Raw genomic sequence first — 21,436 nt, forward strand, 5'->3', positions numbered from 1 at the left:
AACAAAAAACACTCTTTTTACTCTCAAGATCAGATGTGTGTAAAAAAATGTAGCACAAAATTTGCCATAACGTGTAATGTAGCCGGAACATGTGCTCATAGTACATGTTATTGTTTCCAAAACTGTATTTTCTCAAACTTGAGTACAATTCTCTACTGAATGCTATTGAACTTTCATTTTCTCGTTTGTCCCGTCACAGCTCCGTTCCACTGCGCCTTTCAAACCCTGTGCCTCACTGTACAATAAGTAGGCGGTGCTGTGTGCAGTTTGTGTGATCAGTTACAGCTGTAGTAAATCCAATGCTACTTTCAGAAATATTGCAAGGGCATACAAATCCCATTTTCCTGTCTTTGTGTATGATTCACTGCACTGTGTGATCTTACCGTTCCTAGTCATAACTTTGTGGACAGAGGCCTTGGTCTTATTAGAAATAAACAGTGGCATCTTGTGTTTTTAGACAAGAGATCTCATAAGTAGAGCCTAAGTTTGAGCCCCAGTGAGATATATATAGTGGTCACAAACCCTCCAGTAAAGTTTAGTTCCAACCTGCATCTAAAATCCTGCCTCCCTTTCCCTAACTATGATGCAGCCATTCAAGGACTTCTGTTAATTAGATGAAGCAGGTGTGGCAGATTGCGGTTGGAACTAAACCAGTGACCACTGACTTAAATTAAAGGGTTACCTCAGCCTCAGTGAGCTGCTCTCGGAGTTTCTCCACCTCCTCCCTCAGCTCACGGATGATCCTGGCGTTCGGGTCCTCATTCACCACTGCATGATTTACAATACTCTTGGCTCGATCAGCGTAGCGCAGAGTGGACAGAGTCTCGTCATAGTTATCAGCGGCAGGACTGACCGTGGCCACCATGGCTGTGCGACTGTTACCACCCAGACTGTCCTGAAACACACGCCAAGGAAAACATTAGCTTGACTTTGGCGAGTGCCGCAGTGTCAGACACAGGACACGCTATAGGTTCACACTGATTAGGAATATTCAGATCTTCTAAATGTCTTAATACTAATGAAAATGGGGTTTAATCTGTGCTTTTAACAATAGTTTTGAAAAGGACACTGTCACATATTAATTACTGATTACATGCTCTTCATACCAAAGAAGATATCTGGATGAAACTGAGTGTTGACGATAAATACGCCTAAATGTTTAACACAAAGCTGCTTTATGATTACTTATCTGAAAAGTAACAGTGAAAAACTTTAAATTTAATTCAGTTTAAAAGAATAAAACTGTGATGGACATGTACAATATTGTGCAAAAGTGCGTAAGTAAAGCAGCGGTAGTTTTTGCATGTGGGAGTGTGGGAGAACCTTCAGTAGCCATGTGAGTACAGAGTCTCTATAAGGCACAAATTTACTCCGGTTCTTTCCAGCTCCCTGATCTGCCAGTGCTGAAATCACCAGACCTAGAGTAGTGAGAGACCTGAACACAAACACATCATCGTCATTAGTCATATCAGAAATAAATGCTCACACAGACCATCAATGTCCTATTTACCAGCTATCATGCAAAACAGGAATATTTGCTTGCATACTTTCGAACTTAAGAATCTTGAACACAACAATTTCTTCATACATTTTGCTATTTCCACCATTTCTATCAAAGATTTTGGAGAAAGTTTTTGCCCACCAGTTGTGTTCTTTTTTTAAGCAAGTAAAACAAGCATACATTATTTCACTCTGGCTTTTGGAAATATCATAGTACAGAGTCAGCTCTGACTAGCGTGGTCAATAATTTCTAGGTTACTGCTAGATTTGAATGTAGCCTTCGATACCATCAATATGAATGTTTTAATAGACACACTTGAAAACACGGTTGGTTTAGACAGACAAGTTCCTGTCCGTGTAAAGATGTGTTTCCAAACACAGAAAAGCGCAATATGGTGTCCCACAAGGCTCTGTTTCAGGGCCCTTACTGTTCTCCCTTTATTTACTTCTCACATAATTTGTAAAACACATAATGCACAAACACAATGAAAGACTGTGTTAAAAACATAAAAGCCTGGATGACTAACAACTTACTCTTGCTAAACTCAGAAGCACTGCTGTTGGGATTTAAGTCTCAAGAGTTTAAGTGCTCAAAATATGGTCACAGTCTTATTCAGTTTACACTGGCCATCATCATCATCATCACAGCTCAACAGCTGAAGTGCATGTTTGTTGTAGCTGAAGTGTTTTACTGACTTATTGATGTTGCTGCCCTCTTTCAGCCTGTCTCCGGCAGCTCCAGTTTTAGCTGCTCTCTCACTGCCTGCCAGGTCCACCAAACTCAGCTTACTGACCTTCTCCCCACTTGTCTACACACACAGAGAAAAGAACACACAATCATAACTTTCAGCAACACAAAATATTCCAGAGATACATACAAAATATAAAAAAATAAAAATATAGATGTAATAGGAGTATGGACAGGAGTATATGAGAGTATGAGAAGATATATGATACAGTATAGTATACTTAAGCAAACGAATATGATGTTGATTGAGCATTCTATTGCTTAATTTGCCTCTTTACCACAGTTCTGCAAATTAAAATAAAAAGGAGAGAAGCCCTAAACATTGCTTAATATTGAAAATTCCTTCCACCAAAAAAGTAGTACCCTTCTGCGTTACAGACAGAGCCATAAAACTGCCACAATACCAGGTTCGGTGTTTACCAGATAAACCTGGTTTTGTTTCAGCCAGTCTGTAAATAATTTCATTATATCTTATAGAAGGTACACTAAATGTCAAAAAGTATCCAAACAGCCCTTCTACCTAGTACATTCAGCTACTTTAAGGTCACCCATTGCTGACACAGGCATTCAATTACGCACACACAGCTTATTTAATCTCCACAGAAAAAGCATTGACCGAAGGCATGGGAAGCTCTGGAGCAGCCACACATGTGTCTAAGGACACCATGCCCAATGCCAGGCATTGGACAGAGGAGTATAAAGCCCCCCAACACTGAGCTGTGAAGCAGTGGAACTGCAGTCTCTGGAGGGATGGAGCTCCATCCAGTACCACTGGGATGAGCTGAACTGATCCAGAACTGATCATCCAACATCAGTGCTTGACCTCACTAATGCTCTTGTGGCTGAATGCAATCAAATCCTCACCGCAATGTTATAACATCTAGTGTAAAGCCTCCCCAGAAGAGTAGAGACTGTTACTGCAGCAAAGGAGAACAAACTCACCATTAATACCCTTGATTTCAGAAGAAATGCTGGAGGAGCAGGTGTCTACAAACTTTTGGACATAGAGTGTATCTAGTATATCCATGTTCTGTGTTTGTATGCGTTACAGTAGAAACTCACTAACAGTTATCTGCAGCCTTCAGCAAGTGGTTCCTCACCGACTGGTGCTCTGATAGTTACTTTTAAAAAACATACTGTTATATCAATTAACATCACGAGTAGAAAACTCAACCAATGAGACTGTGCCGTCAGAATTGACTGTTGTTTAAAGTATATTACTGAGTGATGTCTCATCTCACATCTCAAAACATACCAAACTATGTCAAAAAACTGGTTTTGAGCTTTTAATTTCATCTGTTTTTTCAGTGTCGCTGCATACATGCTGCTGAAAGATGAGTGAAGGAGTGTGCATCTCACCCCAGACTGCAGGTCTCGCAGTGTGTGTGTGAGGATGAGTTTGAAGACAGCGTGTGAGCGGCTGCTTTCCTCGTTCATGTTGGTGGCCGCCACAGTGCGGGATTTATTACCCTCAGACATCAATGACTCGATGTCCTGAAAATAAAGTATGGGAAATAAACAAAGGCTTGTCAGAAGAGAGTTTAATTAACTGTAATTATGACTATTTTAAAGGGACATTCTGGTCAAAATGAAAAATATAACCATCATTACATCTGTTGTAAACATGCCACAGTAGTCTCTAGAGTGAGATTTAAAAACTGCTTCAGGGTGGATTTTTGGCAGTGGGCTGGTTTTAGTATTTGGTTTCAATAGCTAGAAATCAATGTTACTGCTAGGAAACCAAATATCTTATTGCAGCATGACTGTAGTGGCTGTCTTTAAAGGGTCTGTATCCTCCATTTTTCTTGTACTGAGCTCCACTTATGACATTTGTGCGCTTTTATGTACAAAAAAGAGTCTTAATTCATTTTTTCATGGCAATTTTTCCAACCCCGATTCATCCCTATTTTGCAGGCTGTTTTTCGTTACTGTGCCTGTATGACTGACATACGTAAATGACCTCAGCTGTAATGACTACACACACATAGGCAAATGTATTGGTTTTTATGACATCTCAAAAACAATTAATTCAAAATGAGCTGTTTTTGCAGCTTAGTTTCCATTTATGGACTGTATTGGCTGGAAAGTGAACAGTATGTTTTGAAAGTTTAACAGTGTTTACATATTACATCACACATTTATTTCAAAGAAGGAGGAAAAATCAGTTTTCCATGATACGGGCCCTTTAAATAACCATCATACTGCACAGAATGGATTACTCAGACGAGAGAAATGACTCGTCAGACATGGAGGTTGGCTAGCTAAAAGCTATGGTTAGCAACCAAATCTATCTAGATACCTTACCTCAGCTTTCGTTCTCTTCTCTGACTGAAAGACTGAAAAACTCTGTTGTCTGTCCAACGCTGTATAAAGACAGAATCCATCTTTTCTTTATGACTGTCTTTAACAATCGAGGAAAGACTTACACTGATGCTACCTTGCATTATTTAGGCTATAGCTCATTGGTTAGGCTAGCAGTCAGGATTGGTTGAGCACCACAGGGAGCAACATTTATCACCCTTTACGGTTCAACAGTATTTGCATGATGTATTTGTGTAATGCATGCTGGGGATCGTAGTGAGAGAACATTGATGCCAAAAATCTGAAAACGATATAAAACTGTAAACTCCCTCAAACTGATGAGGCTGAGGGATACAATGCTGTGCTACAGAGTATTATATAACACAATAAATAACATACAGAACTCTAATTTTATACCAGAATGCCCCTTTAGTCAATTAACTGAGACAAAGCATGAAGCTGTTGTGCAGAACCTTATAGCTGGTCACAGCCAGACGGGACAGGCCATCAACATACGGACCCAACACCTTATGTTCTCTCACTCGCAATGCCTGAGAACTCCTGAGAAGAGAAGGTTTAAAGCAAAAGTACACTGAAAAAATGAATTACAGTTTACTTTCTTACCCAAATGTAGTCTCTAAATTCATCATCCTAACATGTTTAGTGTTTGAAGTTTGTCTCTGTAGTTTTGCACTGGAGCTACAAGGCTAATGTAGCTTACAAGCACTGGAACCTTACAGTCACCAATTAGTATTAAGCCTAAATCATCACTTTCTGGCCTCAAACTGTGTTTAGTTGTTAAATAATCTCTAATAGACCTGCTTCTGGAGTTTTGGGACAGTGGCTGTGTTTATATGCAATAATTTTTGCCAATCTGATTGAATACATTCCGATAATAAATTATGACTGAGGTGTTTAAGCTCACTCTACTCAACAATCTGATGGAAAATCTCCCTTTACATGCACACTACAAGTAATTGGATCCAAAATTACGTGCATGTGTAGAGAACCACTTAGTGTAGACGTTACCATGATAACAAGCATCACGTGAGTCCAGTCAGAGTGAGACGAGCAGCAGTAAGCAGTGCTTGAGTTTTTAATTCCTTTAAATACATACTCTCACATGTGCTTATTACAGAAGGGTGAGAGGAAGACATCATGTCCTGAGACACATAAACTGGACGCCCGTCCCACCGCCGTCTTTTAAATTTCAAAGCATAAACTTCGTCTCCTCTGCAGACCAGTTTCTGCTCCCGCCATGCTGAACATTCTAAACTTTCACTATGACGTGACGCACATGCGCCAAACATATTTACGCATTCTGATTGGGAATGTAATCAGATACAAGCGTTTACATGGATATTATTCTTCTATTTAACAGATTATTTACAGGATTACCCACCTCCTTCAATCGGATAGAAATTGTATTCCGAATGGCCTCAACTGGACTAATCTATTCCGACTGAGGTGTTTGCATGGACTTAATCTATTCCGACTGAGCTATTAGTCAGATTATTAAAGGATTATTAGGCTGCATGTAAACATGGCTACTGTACGACACACTACACACGGACAAATAGAATAAGGCTTTAACATGGCTGCTGCTACTGTTTAGCTCTCCATCATTTTTTAGATCTCTGTGGATAGCAGTGTGTCAGTAACATTTCTGATTATACAGGCTAAATGCTTCAGGTGCAAATATTTGTGCCCCAAAACAAAAACTATTTAAAAAACTATTGACTGAGTAGTAAAAGTTGTTTTTTCTCAAAAAAACACAAATATTTAAATAAATATGACTAACATCAATACAATAATTTCTCAGGAGAAATCTGAAACTAAATCTGTTCCTTAACTCAGCCTATATCAATAACTTTACTAAATGAGATTCTAGTTTTATGTTTTTTTCTATTTATTCTAATGCTATATAGTGTCTACAAGCAAAATATATATACTGCACAGATGCACACGTTAAAAAAGGCACAGTGAAATCCTCAGAGGCGTTTCTCACCCTTTAGGGTCCAACAGGTCTCGGACCTTCTCATTATAGATCTCCATGTAGGACACTTCCACAGTGAAGCTCTCTCCCTCCCTCAACTCTCGGGCACTTCGCTCGAACAGAGAGCTGCAGAGCCGTGGGATCAGACCAGGCTGCTCCGCCGAGCCCATCATAGTGTATGACTTCCCCGAGCCTGCGACCGCACAAAGAACAGCACAGTTGAACACACTCAAATGGCCATTAAGTGCTCGCAACTTCATTTTCCAGAGTCATCTCAGTGTTAAAATCAGCTTAAAGTCAAAGTTAGGTCAAAAATCTACTTCACACTAAATCACAATTTTCCTCTTATCTGAAACGAACTGAATATCTTTCATGTATCAAAGTAACTGGGGTACTTACAAAGTGTCATCCTAAAAACGTGTTTTTCTGTAGGTCTTAATTTTACTCTGTTATTATTGTGACAGCATATAATAATTAACGTATTAACTACTATAATTAATATAACGATTCTGTAATTACTGTTATTGTCTCTTTATTCCATCTTTTATTCTAGTTTGTTTCTTACAAACTTGTGAGCAAGCTACATGCCTGAATTTGGGTGCATTTTAAAAAACAGCAAATGCCATGTTTTGTTTATTATCTTGTTATTTTTTTTATTATGTAAGTTAACAAATTCTCTACAGAGAACACATTTTAACGTGCTGTTTACTACCAGAACCTAACTGGTAAAAAAAATAAAACAAAAGTTAAAATGTGGCCTGTGCAAAAGTAAGGGCATAATTTATATTTTATGTTTTATTTTTCCCAAATATTTTAAATTCAAGTAAGTAGAAACTGTACATAAAAATCTGCACAAAAAGGCACATTTAACCGCGTTCTCTGTAGAGCCCATGTTTCAAACACAAGACCCGCAGGCCAGATCAGGCCCACAAGACAATCCTATCTGGCCTGCAAAAGTTATTAATCTATTAATATTAGCCTGTTTCACAATGTGCTGCACTACAGCCCCCAGCATGCAGTGCAACGCAATGTGTGCTCTGACTCTCCTAACCCAAGTGAGCTCAGCAGCTCAGAAACTGAGCCCTAGAATTTTTTGAACTTGCAGCAAAGAAAATATGCCAGGTGTCTATTTCAAGCAAATAGGTGGTTTAAAAAGACCTACATCTTGGGGACAATTACATTATGTATATTTCAAATATTCATGTAAAATTTCAAGGTCTACTATAAGTGCCTATATTTTGTTGACAATTTGGCTATTTTGAATAAACAATGGTCAGTTTGGGTTTAGCAAAATATTAATAAAAAATGAAATAAAAACATAAGTGTTCTCTGGCCCATGGATTTGTTGAGATTTTTGTAATATGGCCCTTCTAGTGGTTGTTTCACACTCCTGCTATATCTTCAACAATCAACAAAACAGGTAATTTTGTAATTTGATGATTTTATTCAAACTTCGCCATATGACTGTATTATCATACGTTCCTTCCGTATTATGACGCATTTGCGAGAAAGATGTTATCAGGCAGGCCCTCTGAGCTTATATTATGATTGAAGCTTGTAGGAAAACAAAAATGTTGTCTTCTGACATGATGAATTTTGCTTAATATGAGCAGCAACTAACAACGTTTTGATTTCAAGTTGACTTAAAAGTAAAAATGTTACAAGAAAAAAAAAGGAAAAAAAGAAATACCAGTTTGTCCATAAGCGAATATGCAGGCATTATAGCCCTGGAATGCATTATCCAGAAGACTCTCCCCAAGGCACTGGAACACGACCTCCTGACCTGGGAGTGACAGAAACAGTACAATTCTGATTCTGCTCAAAGCAGAAATGGAGAAAGCGGTAATGGCTGTTCCAACTACATGCGCTTCTAAATTGTTTTAAATCTACTTACACTCTAAGTTAAAGCTTAATGTAGTCAGTTACATAAACAAATGACTAAATCGCAGCAGAGAATGAAACTGTAAGATCACACTGTGGGGGAAATGCTCTTGAATCCTCATGGCATTAGACTGGTTTTACAGGTTTTTCATGTGCTTTCTCTTAACAGTGATTATTCAGCACATTTCTCTGAATCGCTGCTGTTCTTCATGGTTCCTCATTAGGAGGAACATGCTGCAGAGGCCCTGTGTGTGTTGTGTTTGTGATGGAAGACTGGGTTTAAAGAAACTTGACTCAAAGCCCAAATACTGTTGTAAACTGCATGACAAATCATACCTGCAAATTTGGCTGCGTTCGCCTCATCCATAGACCAGAAGCAGTAATCATACGCAAACACCTGAGATGACAATAAGAGTAACATTGACAACAACAATAAGAACAATGAGAAAAAATTATAATAACATTAATATCCAAAATCTGTCGTAATTCAAAAGTGGAGATCACATCTCAAGGCAGTTAACTTGACTAAACAAGCAGTGCAAATGGACAATTACAGCATATTACTATACTGTAAATACTGTATATCACTTAACATGGCAAGTGATTCCAAACTTTGAAACGGCACAATATATAAAAACATTTTAAAAACGTCATGCATTATAAAGCCTTGTGTTCAATATGGAAGGTAAACAAGAAATATATATTTCAGACTTGGGGAGTGATTTACTATGAGGCGCTATTACTGATAGCCTACCGACACTTTGCGCCAGTCAGGGTGGCCAATTCAGCTGGTTATCTACTAAGAAAAAAGGTGCAACTTCCTAATTAACACACGACCAACCCAATATAAGCACACTTTTTTATCTCAAAGCCAGTTTCTGTCAGGTAGGAGAAAAAATAGGTTTTTATCCTGTTTCTGGTTCAAATTGTGAATCATTATTTATTATTAAGTGCCTTTATGTCATTTCCTGCTGACCACATATTCTGCCTTCTGTTTGGGTCTTTTTTTTTTTTCCCCAATTTAATCGTCTCCAATTCCACCCGCTAGTTAGGACTCCCCCAATCACACGATGCTATTAACGCTAGGAGGGTGAAGGCTAACACAGGCTTCCTCCGAGACCTGTGAAGCGCCACCGCATCTTTTCGAACTGCCGCTCACGCAACGTCACTGGACAGCCGAACGCGCTCGGAGGAAAGCGCCAACCGCCAGATCTGTTACGTCAGCTAACAGACGCCTGCGCTGACTAGTATCGCGTTGGGTGATGGGGGGAGAAGGAGGGGCCATCCTACCCACCCAGAGAGAGCGAGGCCAATTGTGCTCTCTCGGACCCCCGGCTACGGACGGCTGTAGCATCACCAGGGACCGAACTCGCGATCTCCTGATGATAGGGCCAACGCTTAGACGGTTGCGCCACTCGGGAGCCCCTGTTTGGGTCTTTAATCTTCTCAATGTCTGACTCATGATTTCTCTGATTGTATCCATCCGTCTAGCTGGTCATCCTCTTCCTCTTTTACCTTCCACCTTTCCAAGCATAATGGTCTTTTCCACTGTTCTGGTTCTTCTCAGAGTACCATCAAAATAAGAGCTTTAGTTTGGTTTTCTGCGCTTTGAGGGAGAAGTGAGGTTCGATTTGTCTGAGGATGCATTCATTTGTTTTCTTTGTCATCCAGGGGTCTCTCAAAGGTTTTTGCTAAGACCACATGAATCATTACGTTGGCATAACTACTTATTTTGTCAAACATATGACTTAGCTGTTGATAAATATGGTTTGTGATAGCACAAAGTGTCAGTAAGTCTTCCCCAAAGACTAAAAATCAAACCCTACACGCTTTACTACACCCTAATGCAAGCAAATGACAACAATAAAAACAAGAAAGCTTACCTTTGGTTGACTCCTGTATTCATAAAGAAAGAAAAGCATAAAACAATAATCAGCTATCATTAATAATAATAACAGAATGAATAATATTATCTTACAAAACACAAAAAGCAAAAAAGCCCTGTGAAGGAACTTAATTAACCCTGCAAAACTAAATACAACAACAGCAAGTTAGTTTATTTTACTGTGTTTAAATGCTGATTTTTATTGCATCATTTGTGCTGCATTGTTTGATATGAAAAATGCAGCAGCTGTCCATTTTAGCTCTTCATGGAGAGGTGTTAATTCACAGCAGGGAGTCCTTATCCCTCCCCTTTTGCCCCCTCATTGCTCACTAGCAGCTCGACGCAGGATCACTTTTCACACACAGGGAGGCAACATATCCTAGTTAATCTGATACCAGAGTTAAAGGGGAAAATATATTACTTGAATCTTTATCCTGCTGTACCCTGCACAGCCTGTCATGTCGTACATATGAGTATGCAGCAGCTTCCATTCTTCTACTCCCAATAGCATCCTTGCACATTTTGCACCAGTTAGAGTCAATTAGGTTGTGCTACAGCAACAAGATAAAACTTTTCTCTCTCACAAGCCTTTTCTGTCTCTCTCCTGCTATTGTACATGTACATACGTATGCCATTGTTTACTGTTTTCCTCTTTTTGTTTGTATACTTTTTTCACTGCAAAGCTCAATAAATAAATTCTTTAAACTTGGTAGACGTTTGATGGTCTGTCACCTGGGGGCGCTACAACTCAGTCATCTATAATTGGACTGGGTGATGTCTAAAAATAATTTGGACAATATTTTGATGTAAAAAAAAATCTGGTTTATGAATAACATACCCCCCCTAGAAAATGTACAGAAAATCACATATTAAATAAATAATTATAGAAACACACATTAAATGATATAATATTGAACAACATTAACATAACATTGAATGTTTTGAATTCTGTTGCTGCAAACACAAGCATTGTGCTTCTCGTTAAATGATGCACACAACAGTGACTTGTGTGCTAATAGCACGCTCTGCTGGAGAATCTCCAGACTGCTACATATGCCCTCAAAAAGTTAGCTCCAAAGCTATGTCCACAGTTTACATACTAGAAAAACTGGCTGTTTTGGATCATTTTGTGGAGTCGCACTGGAATTCAGCAATAGGTACCTGTGTAATACCAAGAACTATTAAAACTGTATTAATTTTAGCAATTTTATAAATATAATGACACATTTAAAGCATCAGGACACTTAAGCTGTACAGAAAATGACTCTGGAAAACCCCAAGTTTACTTTACTGGAGTGCTAATCCATTATTTTTACAGTAAAAGCAAATAAAACATTACTTGTAGTTGTATGCAAATGTTTCAACACAATTATGTTGAATTATGTTTTGTTGATTTTGTAAGTGAAAACATGTTAACACATCTTCTACAGAAAATACACTCAAATCTAACAATATATAACAGTACACAGCCGTATTAAACAGTAATTCAAAATGTTGGACCAAGTTATAAATAGTGTTTGGACCCAGATGATTGCCGCTGGCTGTTATATTTATTATTAAACTTGGGAGCACTATGATCAGACTGTCCCAAAATAAAGCCTGCAGTTTACCCCACTGCGTGCTGCCACTTTTTAAGTGTAAATACCGACCATAAATTATTTCAGCTCTTTTACCTCTGATAAAAATACAAATCCTGTCTCACTGAGCTAAAAGCTAAAACATTTGCAGTGCTTCAGTTACTAGACCTTCTGCACCGCCGTACAAGCTGGCACTGGGCGCTGGAGATTGTTAAAGAACATTCCAGAAATAGCTGGCACAGCTTCAGTCACCAGTGAGAAGGGCAGACTGACCACCTGAGACGGAAACAGTAACCTGGGGCAGCGAGGGAGCGAAATGATCAAGCTTAAAGTGGTGGTTCAGCTAAAAGTCACACTGACACAGTTCTCCCTTCTAACGCCACATGCAGCTGATCAGCCAAGACATGTTTGGCTCTTTAGTTCTGCACTGGAGGCTATTGTAGCTACCAAGCACTGGAAGCTTAAATCCCACCTAACTTCTGATAGCGAGCCTAAATCATCATTTGTCCTTATAACAAGCGTGTCTATGTGGTTTCTGACACTGTACGACATACTGCTACCTATAAACATGGACAAAAGCTTGTCACATAACTAAAAACATGCATTTTGCAAGCTCTCTTTGTTACTTAGAATTGAGCAGAATGTTTCTGTGACTTCAGGACTCATACATATGTAAATGACCTCTGTTCTGATTGGCTGCCCTGTATTGTGCTTTACTTTAAAAGCAGTCCAGGATGAAACACTTCTTATGACTTCAGTGTGAGTGGGTGGGGCTAAACTGCTGTAGGCTGAAAAGGCAGACACACTATATAGACAAAAGTATTAAAATACACCTTTCATTGAATTCAGGTGTCCCATTCAGTCCCATTGCCACAGGTGTATAAAATCAAGCACCCAGTCATGCAGTCTGCCTTTACAAACATTTGTGAAAGAATGGATTGTTCTAAAGAGCTCACTGAATTTGAGCATGGTACTGTAATAGGATGCCACTGTTGCAAAAGTCAGTTGTACATCCCTCCTACATCAACTGTGAGTAGTATTACTTAAAAACACTAAAAAGTGTTTAGGACTTCCTGGTTCCTAAAAAAAGTGTTTAGGAACCACAGCAACTCAGCCATGAATTGTCAGACCATATAAAGTCACAGAGCGGGTCGCCGAGTGCTGAGGCGCATAGTGCATAAATGTCACCAACGCTCTGCTGACTCAGTAACTGCAGAGTTGTAAACCTGCTCTGGCATCAACATCAGCACAAAAACTGTGCGCCGGGAGCTTCATGGTATGGGTTTCTGCTCAAGCACAATGTCAAGCGTTGCATGGAGTGGTGTAAAGCACACCGCCACTGGACTCTGGAGCAGTGGAAACGTATTCTGTGGATTGATTTGCATGCATATATGAAAATGCGTGAGCTTAAAACGCTCATTTTCCACATATAGAATAACTGAACTGGGGAGTCAATGGTATTTTCAGCAATGTTTATACTACATCAAACTTTTATTTAAAAAATAAATATGTTTTTAAGAACATGGGGTTGGTGGTGAGAGAGGATAACAGTGCATATTTGATTTTTGGCTGAACTATTCCTTTAAGGCATCTTTGTTCTCGTAGTGATTTCGTAACATTTGGCAAACATTATGATACCCTTAAAATTCCTGTAGTTGTAGGGCCTCGCAGTGTAATGACTCAAATACAGGCCAAATGCATGTTACACCCTGACTCTCTGAGTGTGATATGAAGAGTAAACTTTCGTCTACAGCTTTCATTACAAGCCTGTAAGACCTGTTTGTAGTTCCTCCACACGCACTGCAGCAGCAAGCAAGTCAGGGCAAAGAGATCAGTGGAAAAAAAGTGAGACATTACAGGTTTGACTGGGAAAACAGACTATTGATCAGAGAAGTGGTAAAACAGCAGAGGAGAAGGAAAAGAAAATCAATTGTTCTCCCCTACTGAAGAGCAGATGACAACAGTTTGGGAGATGTATATGATGAAAATATTAAGTCACAAACAGAGCACTGACAGAAAAAAGACTTTCATTAATAAACTGTTAGGGTAATTCTATTGATTTTTCAACATTTCTGCACAATTAAATGACTAAAGTGAAGAATTAAATGACTAGAGAGCCTTAGTGAGTCAGAATTGTTCACAGTGGCGGTGATAGCAACCAGACATCTGAGGAGTTTTATGCCTCTAAAAGCTCCCTCACAGCAAGTTACTGCAGGAAATATGCATTAAACATTGTTTCATGACAATTTTGAGAAGGTTTGGGCCTAAAACATATTGGGGAGAAAAATGCAGGGAATTTTAATGCAAAATGATCCCCAAAGTAAACTTGTTTTTCAGATTTATCACTAATTTTTATCAGAACTCTTCATAAGGTCATCATGTAATGCTTATTTGCCAACAAACATGACATATGCAGAGATGTTATCTGTACAAGTAAATAAGCAAATTCATTAATTAATTAAAATACTATAAATATATATATATATGCTTATTTTTAAATATAACAAATGAGTGTAATTGGAATTTTGGATGTTGACAGATTGGTTCTTCTTGTAACGTTAAAGGGCAAATATGCAACATTTTTCTTGAATTGTATTTTCTTCCCTGAGGTCCACTCATAACAATTATGTGAGCTTAATCACCAAAAAACAGCCCTAATTCACTTTTACATGACCATTTCCACTTTAACCACTAGAATTAAACAGGCTGCTTTTGTTACTGTGCCTTTAAGATATATTATATGTAAATGAGCTCTATTCTGACCGGCTGCTCTGTATTGCGTTTCATTCAGAAAGCAGTCCAGGGTGAAATATACCAGCATAAATGGGCAAGGCTAAACATCTATAGGCTGTAAAGCTATATATATGTAAATGACATTGTTTTTTGTGATGTCACAAAACAAAAAATTCAAAGCAGGCTGTTTTTGCAGCTTTGTTTCCATACATGGACTGGAGAATTAACAGTTTTGAAACTTTAACACTGTTTACACAAACACACACTGTTTAAAAGAGTGAGAAAAATGTGGTTTACAGTTTACAAAAAAGCTTAAAAAATCAATTGATCTTTTGAGTAAAAGACAGCGCACCTGCAGAAGCAGAGAAGCCGGGGGGGGGGAGGCCAGAGCCCCCGGGGGAACGTTACACACAGCTACATGAACAGACACACCTTTTGTAAAGAAGGAGCAAGAGAGAGCAAGAGGAGAGGGAGTGGAGTGAAGGAGCAGAGGAGAGGAGAGCAGGAAGCAGCTGAGCCTGAAAAACTTCACTGCCATCCAACTGGTTTCACTTTACATGCAATGCCTGATTACCAAGTGAGGAAACCTGACTTCAACAAATAAATTAACTGGTGGGTTTGCAGTAACTTAGCATATTAACGACTAAAACATTATAATATAACGAAAAACGATTAAACCGTATGTTCATAAAAAACTCTCGATTATGTTTGAATTGATTTTTACTGTATTTTACATCTTATTTTGAACATATTTGGCAACAACCTGTTTACACCCAAGTCTGCATATCTCTTAGAATTATAATGATTATTCTAATAAACAATAAACTATGTTTCTTATGACTGAAAAATCACAGTGACAATGCATGAATGAATGCATAAATAAATAAATAAATAAACAGTTTTTTGTCTGTTTGCATATGAAAGACTGTGCACAGAGACAAAGCATGAATGAATGAACACATAAGTAAATAAATAAGTAAATAAATAAGTAAATATAAATGTTTTCTGTATCTGCATATGAAAGACTATGTACGTTTATTTTGAGTGAAATTACATCATGCAGAAATGATTGGAGAAAAAAAACTCCCTTAGCAGCTACTGTTATGAACACGTTACTGTAATTATCGGTTTACAGTAAGTTCTTGAGGAGTTTTCTGCCTGAGATTTGATCTCTACTTTTCAAATATGAAGCACTGTGAATGTTAATTGTTTAACAATTTCACTCTGGATGTTAGTTTTAGTTCTACAGCTACTGTTCATCATTTCGCACACATCAAACATTTCTTCCCTTTTTGTAGCTTCCTATTAATTGCAGTTGTATGCAAAAGTTACATGCTTCATTGATTTGAAAATAAGTTAACACATCCTCTACAGAGAACACACTCAAACATGACATTTTTCTGCTAATTTAGTGCACAATTTCAGTGTTTTCTTCTAAATAAACCTGCTCAGGGTTTAGTATGTATTGCAAACTAACAAAAACAAAAAAAGACAAAAAAAAACAACTTTTTCTGACAGCAACGTCATGCTGCTGAGAGTTCATAACGAGACTAAGTGACAGACAGGTGGAGGGGGTCGTGTTAGCTAAGAGGGGAGACACAGACGTGCCTACTGACTGACATATGAAATGCTGGTGAAAGATGAAGGTTCTGTTTCAAAGTTAACAATCCAGTCTTTGTGGAGCTGTAGCACCACAAGCTCAGCTTCAGTAATGATTAAACACAGCTATTATCTATCATTAGCCCTGCACTGAAGACCGGCATAGTGTTAGCATACAGCATAACAGAGAGCACAAAACTCAATGCGACAAATCAAAATAATCAAGTTTGCAAAATTTTCCCCTTTTCTCAAATATAGATGATCAGTTAAGATACGTGTGATGTCTGAAGTTTGCTTCTGCAGTTTTGTACTGGAGCTACAAGGCTAATGTGGCTAACAAGTAATGAAAGCTTATACTCCACCAATTAGCATGATGCTAACTGCATGCCTGAATCATCACACACTCTATTCAAACCATGTGGAGTTGTTCAGGATCTCTAATAGATAAAGATGGAATTAACTCAGGCTTAAAGCTGCTACTGTTTTTAGCTATACAACATATTAGTGATGCATCAAAACGAATTTGTTTTTGGCAAATCTGAAATCCAGGACACACTGGAACGAAAACAAAAACTAAAAAGCACTGACAATAAACAGTTTATATAAAATAAACTTACTAAAATGATTACAGTATGTAGAATACAGTATGACCTATTTTATAATAATCATGATAAATATAATATTGTGATAAACAGTATGCTTTTCTGAGCATATTGTGGATATTGTCAGTATCGGGCATTACCAGGCCTGTTTAATTGAATTTAGTGCAGTACACTCTCAGAAAAAAGGTACTGAACAGTCACTGCGGCAGTACCTCTCTTGTCACTGGGGTGGTTGTATTGACTCCACACACCCCGTCTCGTCTCCAGGCTTTTTATTTTCACTGTTCTGTTTTAAAACATGAGGTTATGAAAAGAAAAAAAATAGCCACTTTTCACCTGGAAAAACATTTAGGTTCACAACTGGACCTTAAAACCACTGTTGTACCTTTGAGGCACATTTACATTGTCTGTACCTAGTCGAACGAAAAATGTACCTGCACAGAACCTTCATTTCTAACAGTGCACAGTCTGTGAAACGCTGAATATAAATCACTCAGAGTTTTGGATGGCAGTTTTTAAACATGGCACTACCAGTGTCATTGTTTGTAAGTGTCAAAATATTGCGATATGTCTCGTGAAAATGTCTAAGTATCGTGATATGTGTTTGCCACAACGCCCGCCCCTAGTATGAGCCATGAAAGAGAACAACTGGTCATCCAAGACAATGAATTATATTTTTTTTGTTATATATAACTCATTGTGAGTGTGTACGTCTGCCCTGTGATGGACATGCTACAGGTGCCCCAAAATATCATAATTATACTATAATTAAACATGACTCACACTAAACAGCCAGTTGCCTCTTAATTTCAATGGGTTCATGATTCATCTAACTCATTTTACATTAAAAATATAAAATGCCAGTTTGGCTCATTGAAGAGCAAATAACGTTTATATCATAAATTTCTCTAATAAAAAGCATAGCAAATGTGCTAGTATTTATTTAGCCAACATTTTGGACATTATTCATCAAGGAACACAGATCTGGTCACCTTTAATGACGTACAAACTACTCTGCGTCTGACTCATGAAACTTTCGTTTGACGTGGAAACAAGCACAGCTTTGAGCACAAATGAATCTGCCTTAGCGCGTGAAATCAAGGGCCAACGTACCAGCTGAGGTCACTGCTCCTCCTAATGAACTTGAAAAGTGTTAACTGGAAAGAATTAAATGTGAAATAAACAAAATGACTCAGTTTTAAGTCATTTTAGTTTAAGACTTAGTTTAAGACCTAAGATGGTAGAGTAATGTGATTTTGCAAAGTGATTATTTTTCAAAAATAACAAATTTAAACACTGTATAACTGGAGTGTATTAGATGCTTCTTCACTAGCTGTGTTCTGTATTGTTAGTTTTGTAGGTGGGGTCAGTAGTCTAAAACAAAAGCACCGTGCAAAATGTCTAAATGGACCATGGGACAGGTGCAGCATTTGTTTACACAATGTAAACATGCAACATTCTACTAGATTAGTTAACCACAAATCAAGTGTTTTTTTGACATGCAGGTTAAAAGCTAAATAAGCTTCATTCTGTGGTAGCTACATTATCCTTAAAGCTCCAGTCCAAGAAAAGCAATTTATCTTTCTTTTCCAGCTCAAGTCTCCAGGGTTACATTTGACCTTGCAGTGACTTTCCACTAGTTGCTATGACATCTGAAGGCCGAGGAGGAAGAATTTGGGCAAGCGGTGGGACGGGCAAAACCCGATAAATACCAGGACACAGACAGCATGGAGCCGAGCAGAGGCTGACATAAGTAGATAATGAGGTAAAATATTTAAGCTTTTCAGCTAAATATCTCCATTGTCTTGCGGATGGGATAAAAACCTCTCGCTCTCTCTTTCACTCTCTCATATACATACATAAAAGTACCTCTACTTGTACACTACAGGCCAAAAAATGGAAGCAACAGAGAGTGATATGCTTATAAACCTAGAACAGACAGGTTTGCCCCTAAATGTGTACAGCAACTGTATGTAGTTTAAGGGCCCATATCCTTTTTTTTACTTATAAATCTTGTGCAGTTTTATGTACCAAAAATGGTCATAACTAATTTTTACACGGCCATTTTCCAACCTCTCTTTGACCCTTAGAATTAAACAGGCTGTTTTTGTTTTTGAGCTCTGAGCCTACAGCTTTAATGGCAATAATGACAGCAGGAGATGAACTGATTGGTTATGCAACGGTATCTGCCGATTTTCAGCCCAAATACACAATCAGTGATCAGCCGATATTTCTCTAACTTAGCCCATCCTGAGAGCTGATCAGTGACAAAATATACATGAGCCATATTTCGCCTGAGGTGCCAAAATGTAACTTCGGCACCATTTACGGTGGAATGGGAAAATGCAGACCAGAAGCTGCTGAATAGGAAGCCAACCTCAGCCTCGTCATATCTATTTCACTAATAAAAACATTTTTCCTGTATATTACATATTTGGCCCCAATTATGCTGTAAACTTGCCGTGTAAACATGAGGAGCTGTAATAAACATGGTTTGTCTTCAAAGCTTTAAGGATTAGCTTCTGTTAGCATCAAAGCGCTAATCTTAGCTTAGCTTACGCTGCACTAGCATTATGACCTGCGGCTTTGGCAGGAAATGAAAATAAAAATTAATCACAGAACTACAAAAGCTATTTTAGCTTTTCAGCTACATTTAAAAACTCATCTGTGAAGCAGGAGGACCATTACGTCCTGTTAGCGTAGGCGCCGGCTATTTCAATGGTTACACTAACGTGAGGCATGCCAGAATGTAACTGCTGCACTATTGAAAGTGGACGAACATTTGAACAAGAAACTGGCAAAAAAGAAGCTGAATTCAGCTGTTCAAAGAGTTGAAAGCATGAAAGGAATTAAAAGGGAACAGTTACTCTGTTTCAGTTTGACAGGTGAGTAACATTAACTTATTTTCGCAGTTTTACAGAATTAGTAGGTCAGTATTGTTTTGTACCATTAAGTTTGTGGTTAGCTTTGCAGTGGCATTTTGCGGTGACAGCTTGCTAACTCACAACCTAGCTAAACGTTAGCTATATTACTTCCTGTGTTTTTGTTCGCTCTAATGCTAAATCATGACATTTAGTCTGTACGACATTTTCAAAGGGTTTTATGGTCAGGAGTATTGAAAATAGTGTCATTTGCCTTGACAATGCACTTCCATGAATTTGGGGACACAGCTACTGAAGGGACGGCTGTATTTGTTTCGCTGTTGAAATTCGCTTAAATGTGGCCTTCAATCAGTATCAGCTCAGATATCAAAATTAGTCTGAATGCACATACTCAGCAAAACACACACTCACACACCCCTACCTACTGTCCCCCTTTCCGAGGTTGCTGCTTGCAGGAAGCAGCACCGTCTGGTTCCCTTCCATCTCCACCACACATTTTGTCTTCAGGTCCTTCTCTGTGTTGGAGAACAAAATGCAGAAGCACTGAATAAACACTGATAATGCACACTCTGATTACAGACACACAGATGAACAAAAAGGGTTATTCTCATGAACGCAACACTACTGGGATTTTCAAAACAATTAAAATGACTAAAAATTATAATGTTTAAATATACAAAAATAAGATCTGTTTAAATATTTTAAAATATAATAATAATAATAATAATAATAATAAGTGATTTAATTTATCTTTAATTGATTTTTACTAACATTTTCCAACTTAAATGACCAAATTCCCATAGCAACACAATAAGATTAAAGATAAATGTGTAAACACTGTTTTTTAACAGCTTTTCTTTTCATAATCTGTAAACTTGTCATAGTGTTTTAAAGTTAACTACTAAAACATACATATTTTCCAAAATGCAGTATTTTGCATTTTTCTTACTAAGCATTTTGTTGTTTTAGTTCACTTTCTCACAGTTTACCAGGAAAACATTAAAGTCAACAGTTAAAAGCAACGCAAACCTGTTTTTTTAGTTAAACAAAGCAGTAATGATAATAAAGGTAAAAAAAAAAAAAACTTTCAAATTAAAAATGAACATTACGATGCTCCAATTTATCTACTAAATTATACTGTTCATAAACAAATATTATTTATATGCGTCATTTTTACGACACTCAAGCATTTATGGTCATGGTTTGAGGGAGTTTCTAGAGAATGACCCAAATGGTATAAGACTCCAGCTTCGTGGACATGGCTTAAGCCTAGTCTTGGACTAAGTGCACTATCAGTGGTGATGCTACAATATTTTTTTGGGCCAAATCTGGGTATTGGAAACTGCCCCTAAAGGTTTAGTCTTATTTTTTCAAGGACTATGTACAAAAACATTGCTGTTTTTCCTATCTGCATTCCCTATGTAGGAACATATGGAATTAGAATAAAATACACAATCAGTACAAACAAACCGCTGTTTTTGGAAGAAAACCTTGTATCTCCATTTTAGACGTTTTTCAGTTTTTGACATAATTTGAAAATACATGTTACCCTTTATATTGTATGTAAATTTCATGATGAATGGACTAAAAAAAATGACCTAAAATGATTTGGAAAAAAGTCTGGTTTCATTGACTTACATTAACAGCAAAGTAGGTTTTTTCCTTCTCCTGTAAAGTTACCATTTTGGAGATAAGAGGTTTTCTTCCGACAACAGCGAAATACAAAATAGGA

The 21,436-nt window shown here is 37.9% G+C and overlaps 1 protein-coding gene across 3 annotated transcripts in view; it reads right to left on the bottom strand.

Annotated features, from left to right (window-relative positions):
* kif13bb (kinesin family member 13Bb) overlaps positions 1-21,436 on the bottom strand; it is a 54,498-nt gene that overhangs the window by 29,594 nt on the left and 3,468 nt on the right. For all 3 annotated transcript variants that reach the window (XM_036582181.1, XM_036582182.1, XM_036582180.1), the window contains exons 3-12: positions 20,126-20,219; positions 10,310-10,322; positions 8,763-8,823; positions 8,236-8,328; positions 6,558-6,738; positions 5,023-5,110; positions 3,608-3,742; positions 2,197-2,309; positions 1,324-1,435; positions 683-895 (exon numbers count right to left, since the gene is read on the bottom strand). In XM_036582181.1, the coding sequence (XP_036438074.1) occupies positions 683-895; positions 1,324-1,435; positions 2,197-2,309; positions 3,608-3,742; positions 5,023-5,110; positions 6,558-6,738; positions 8,236-8,328; positions 8,763-8,823; positions 10,310-10,322; positions 20,126-20,219 (1,103 nt within the window). The remainder of the gene's footprint in view (positions 1-682; positions 896-1,323; positions 1,436-2,196; positions 2,310-3,607; positions 3,743-5,022; positions 5,111-6,557; positions 6,739-8,235; positions 8,329-8,762; positions 8,824-10,309; positions 10,323-20,125; positions 20,220-21,436) is intronic.

Source organism: Colossoma macropomum, unplaced genomic scaffold, assembly GCF_904425465.1.
Source record: "Colossoma macropomum unplaced genomic scaffold, Colossoma_macropomum, whole genome shotgun sequence".
NCBI lineage: Eukaryota > Metazoa > Chordata > Actinopteri > Characiformes > Serrasalmidae > Colossoma > Colossoma macropomum.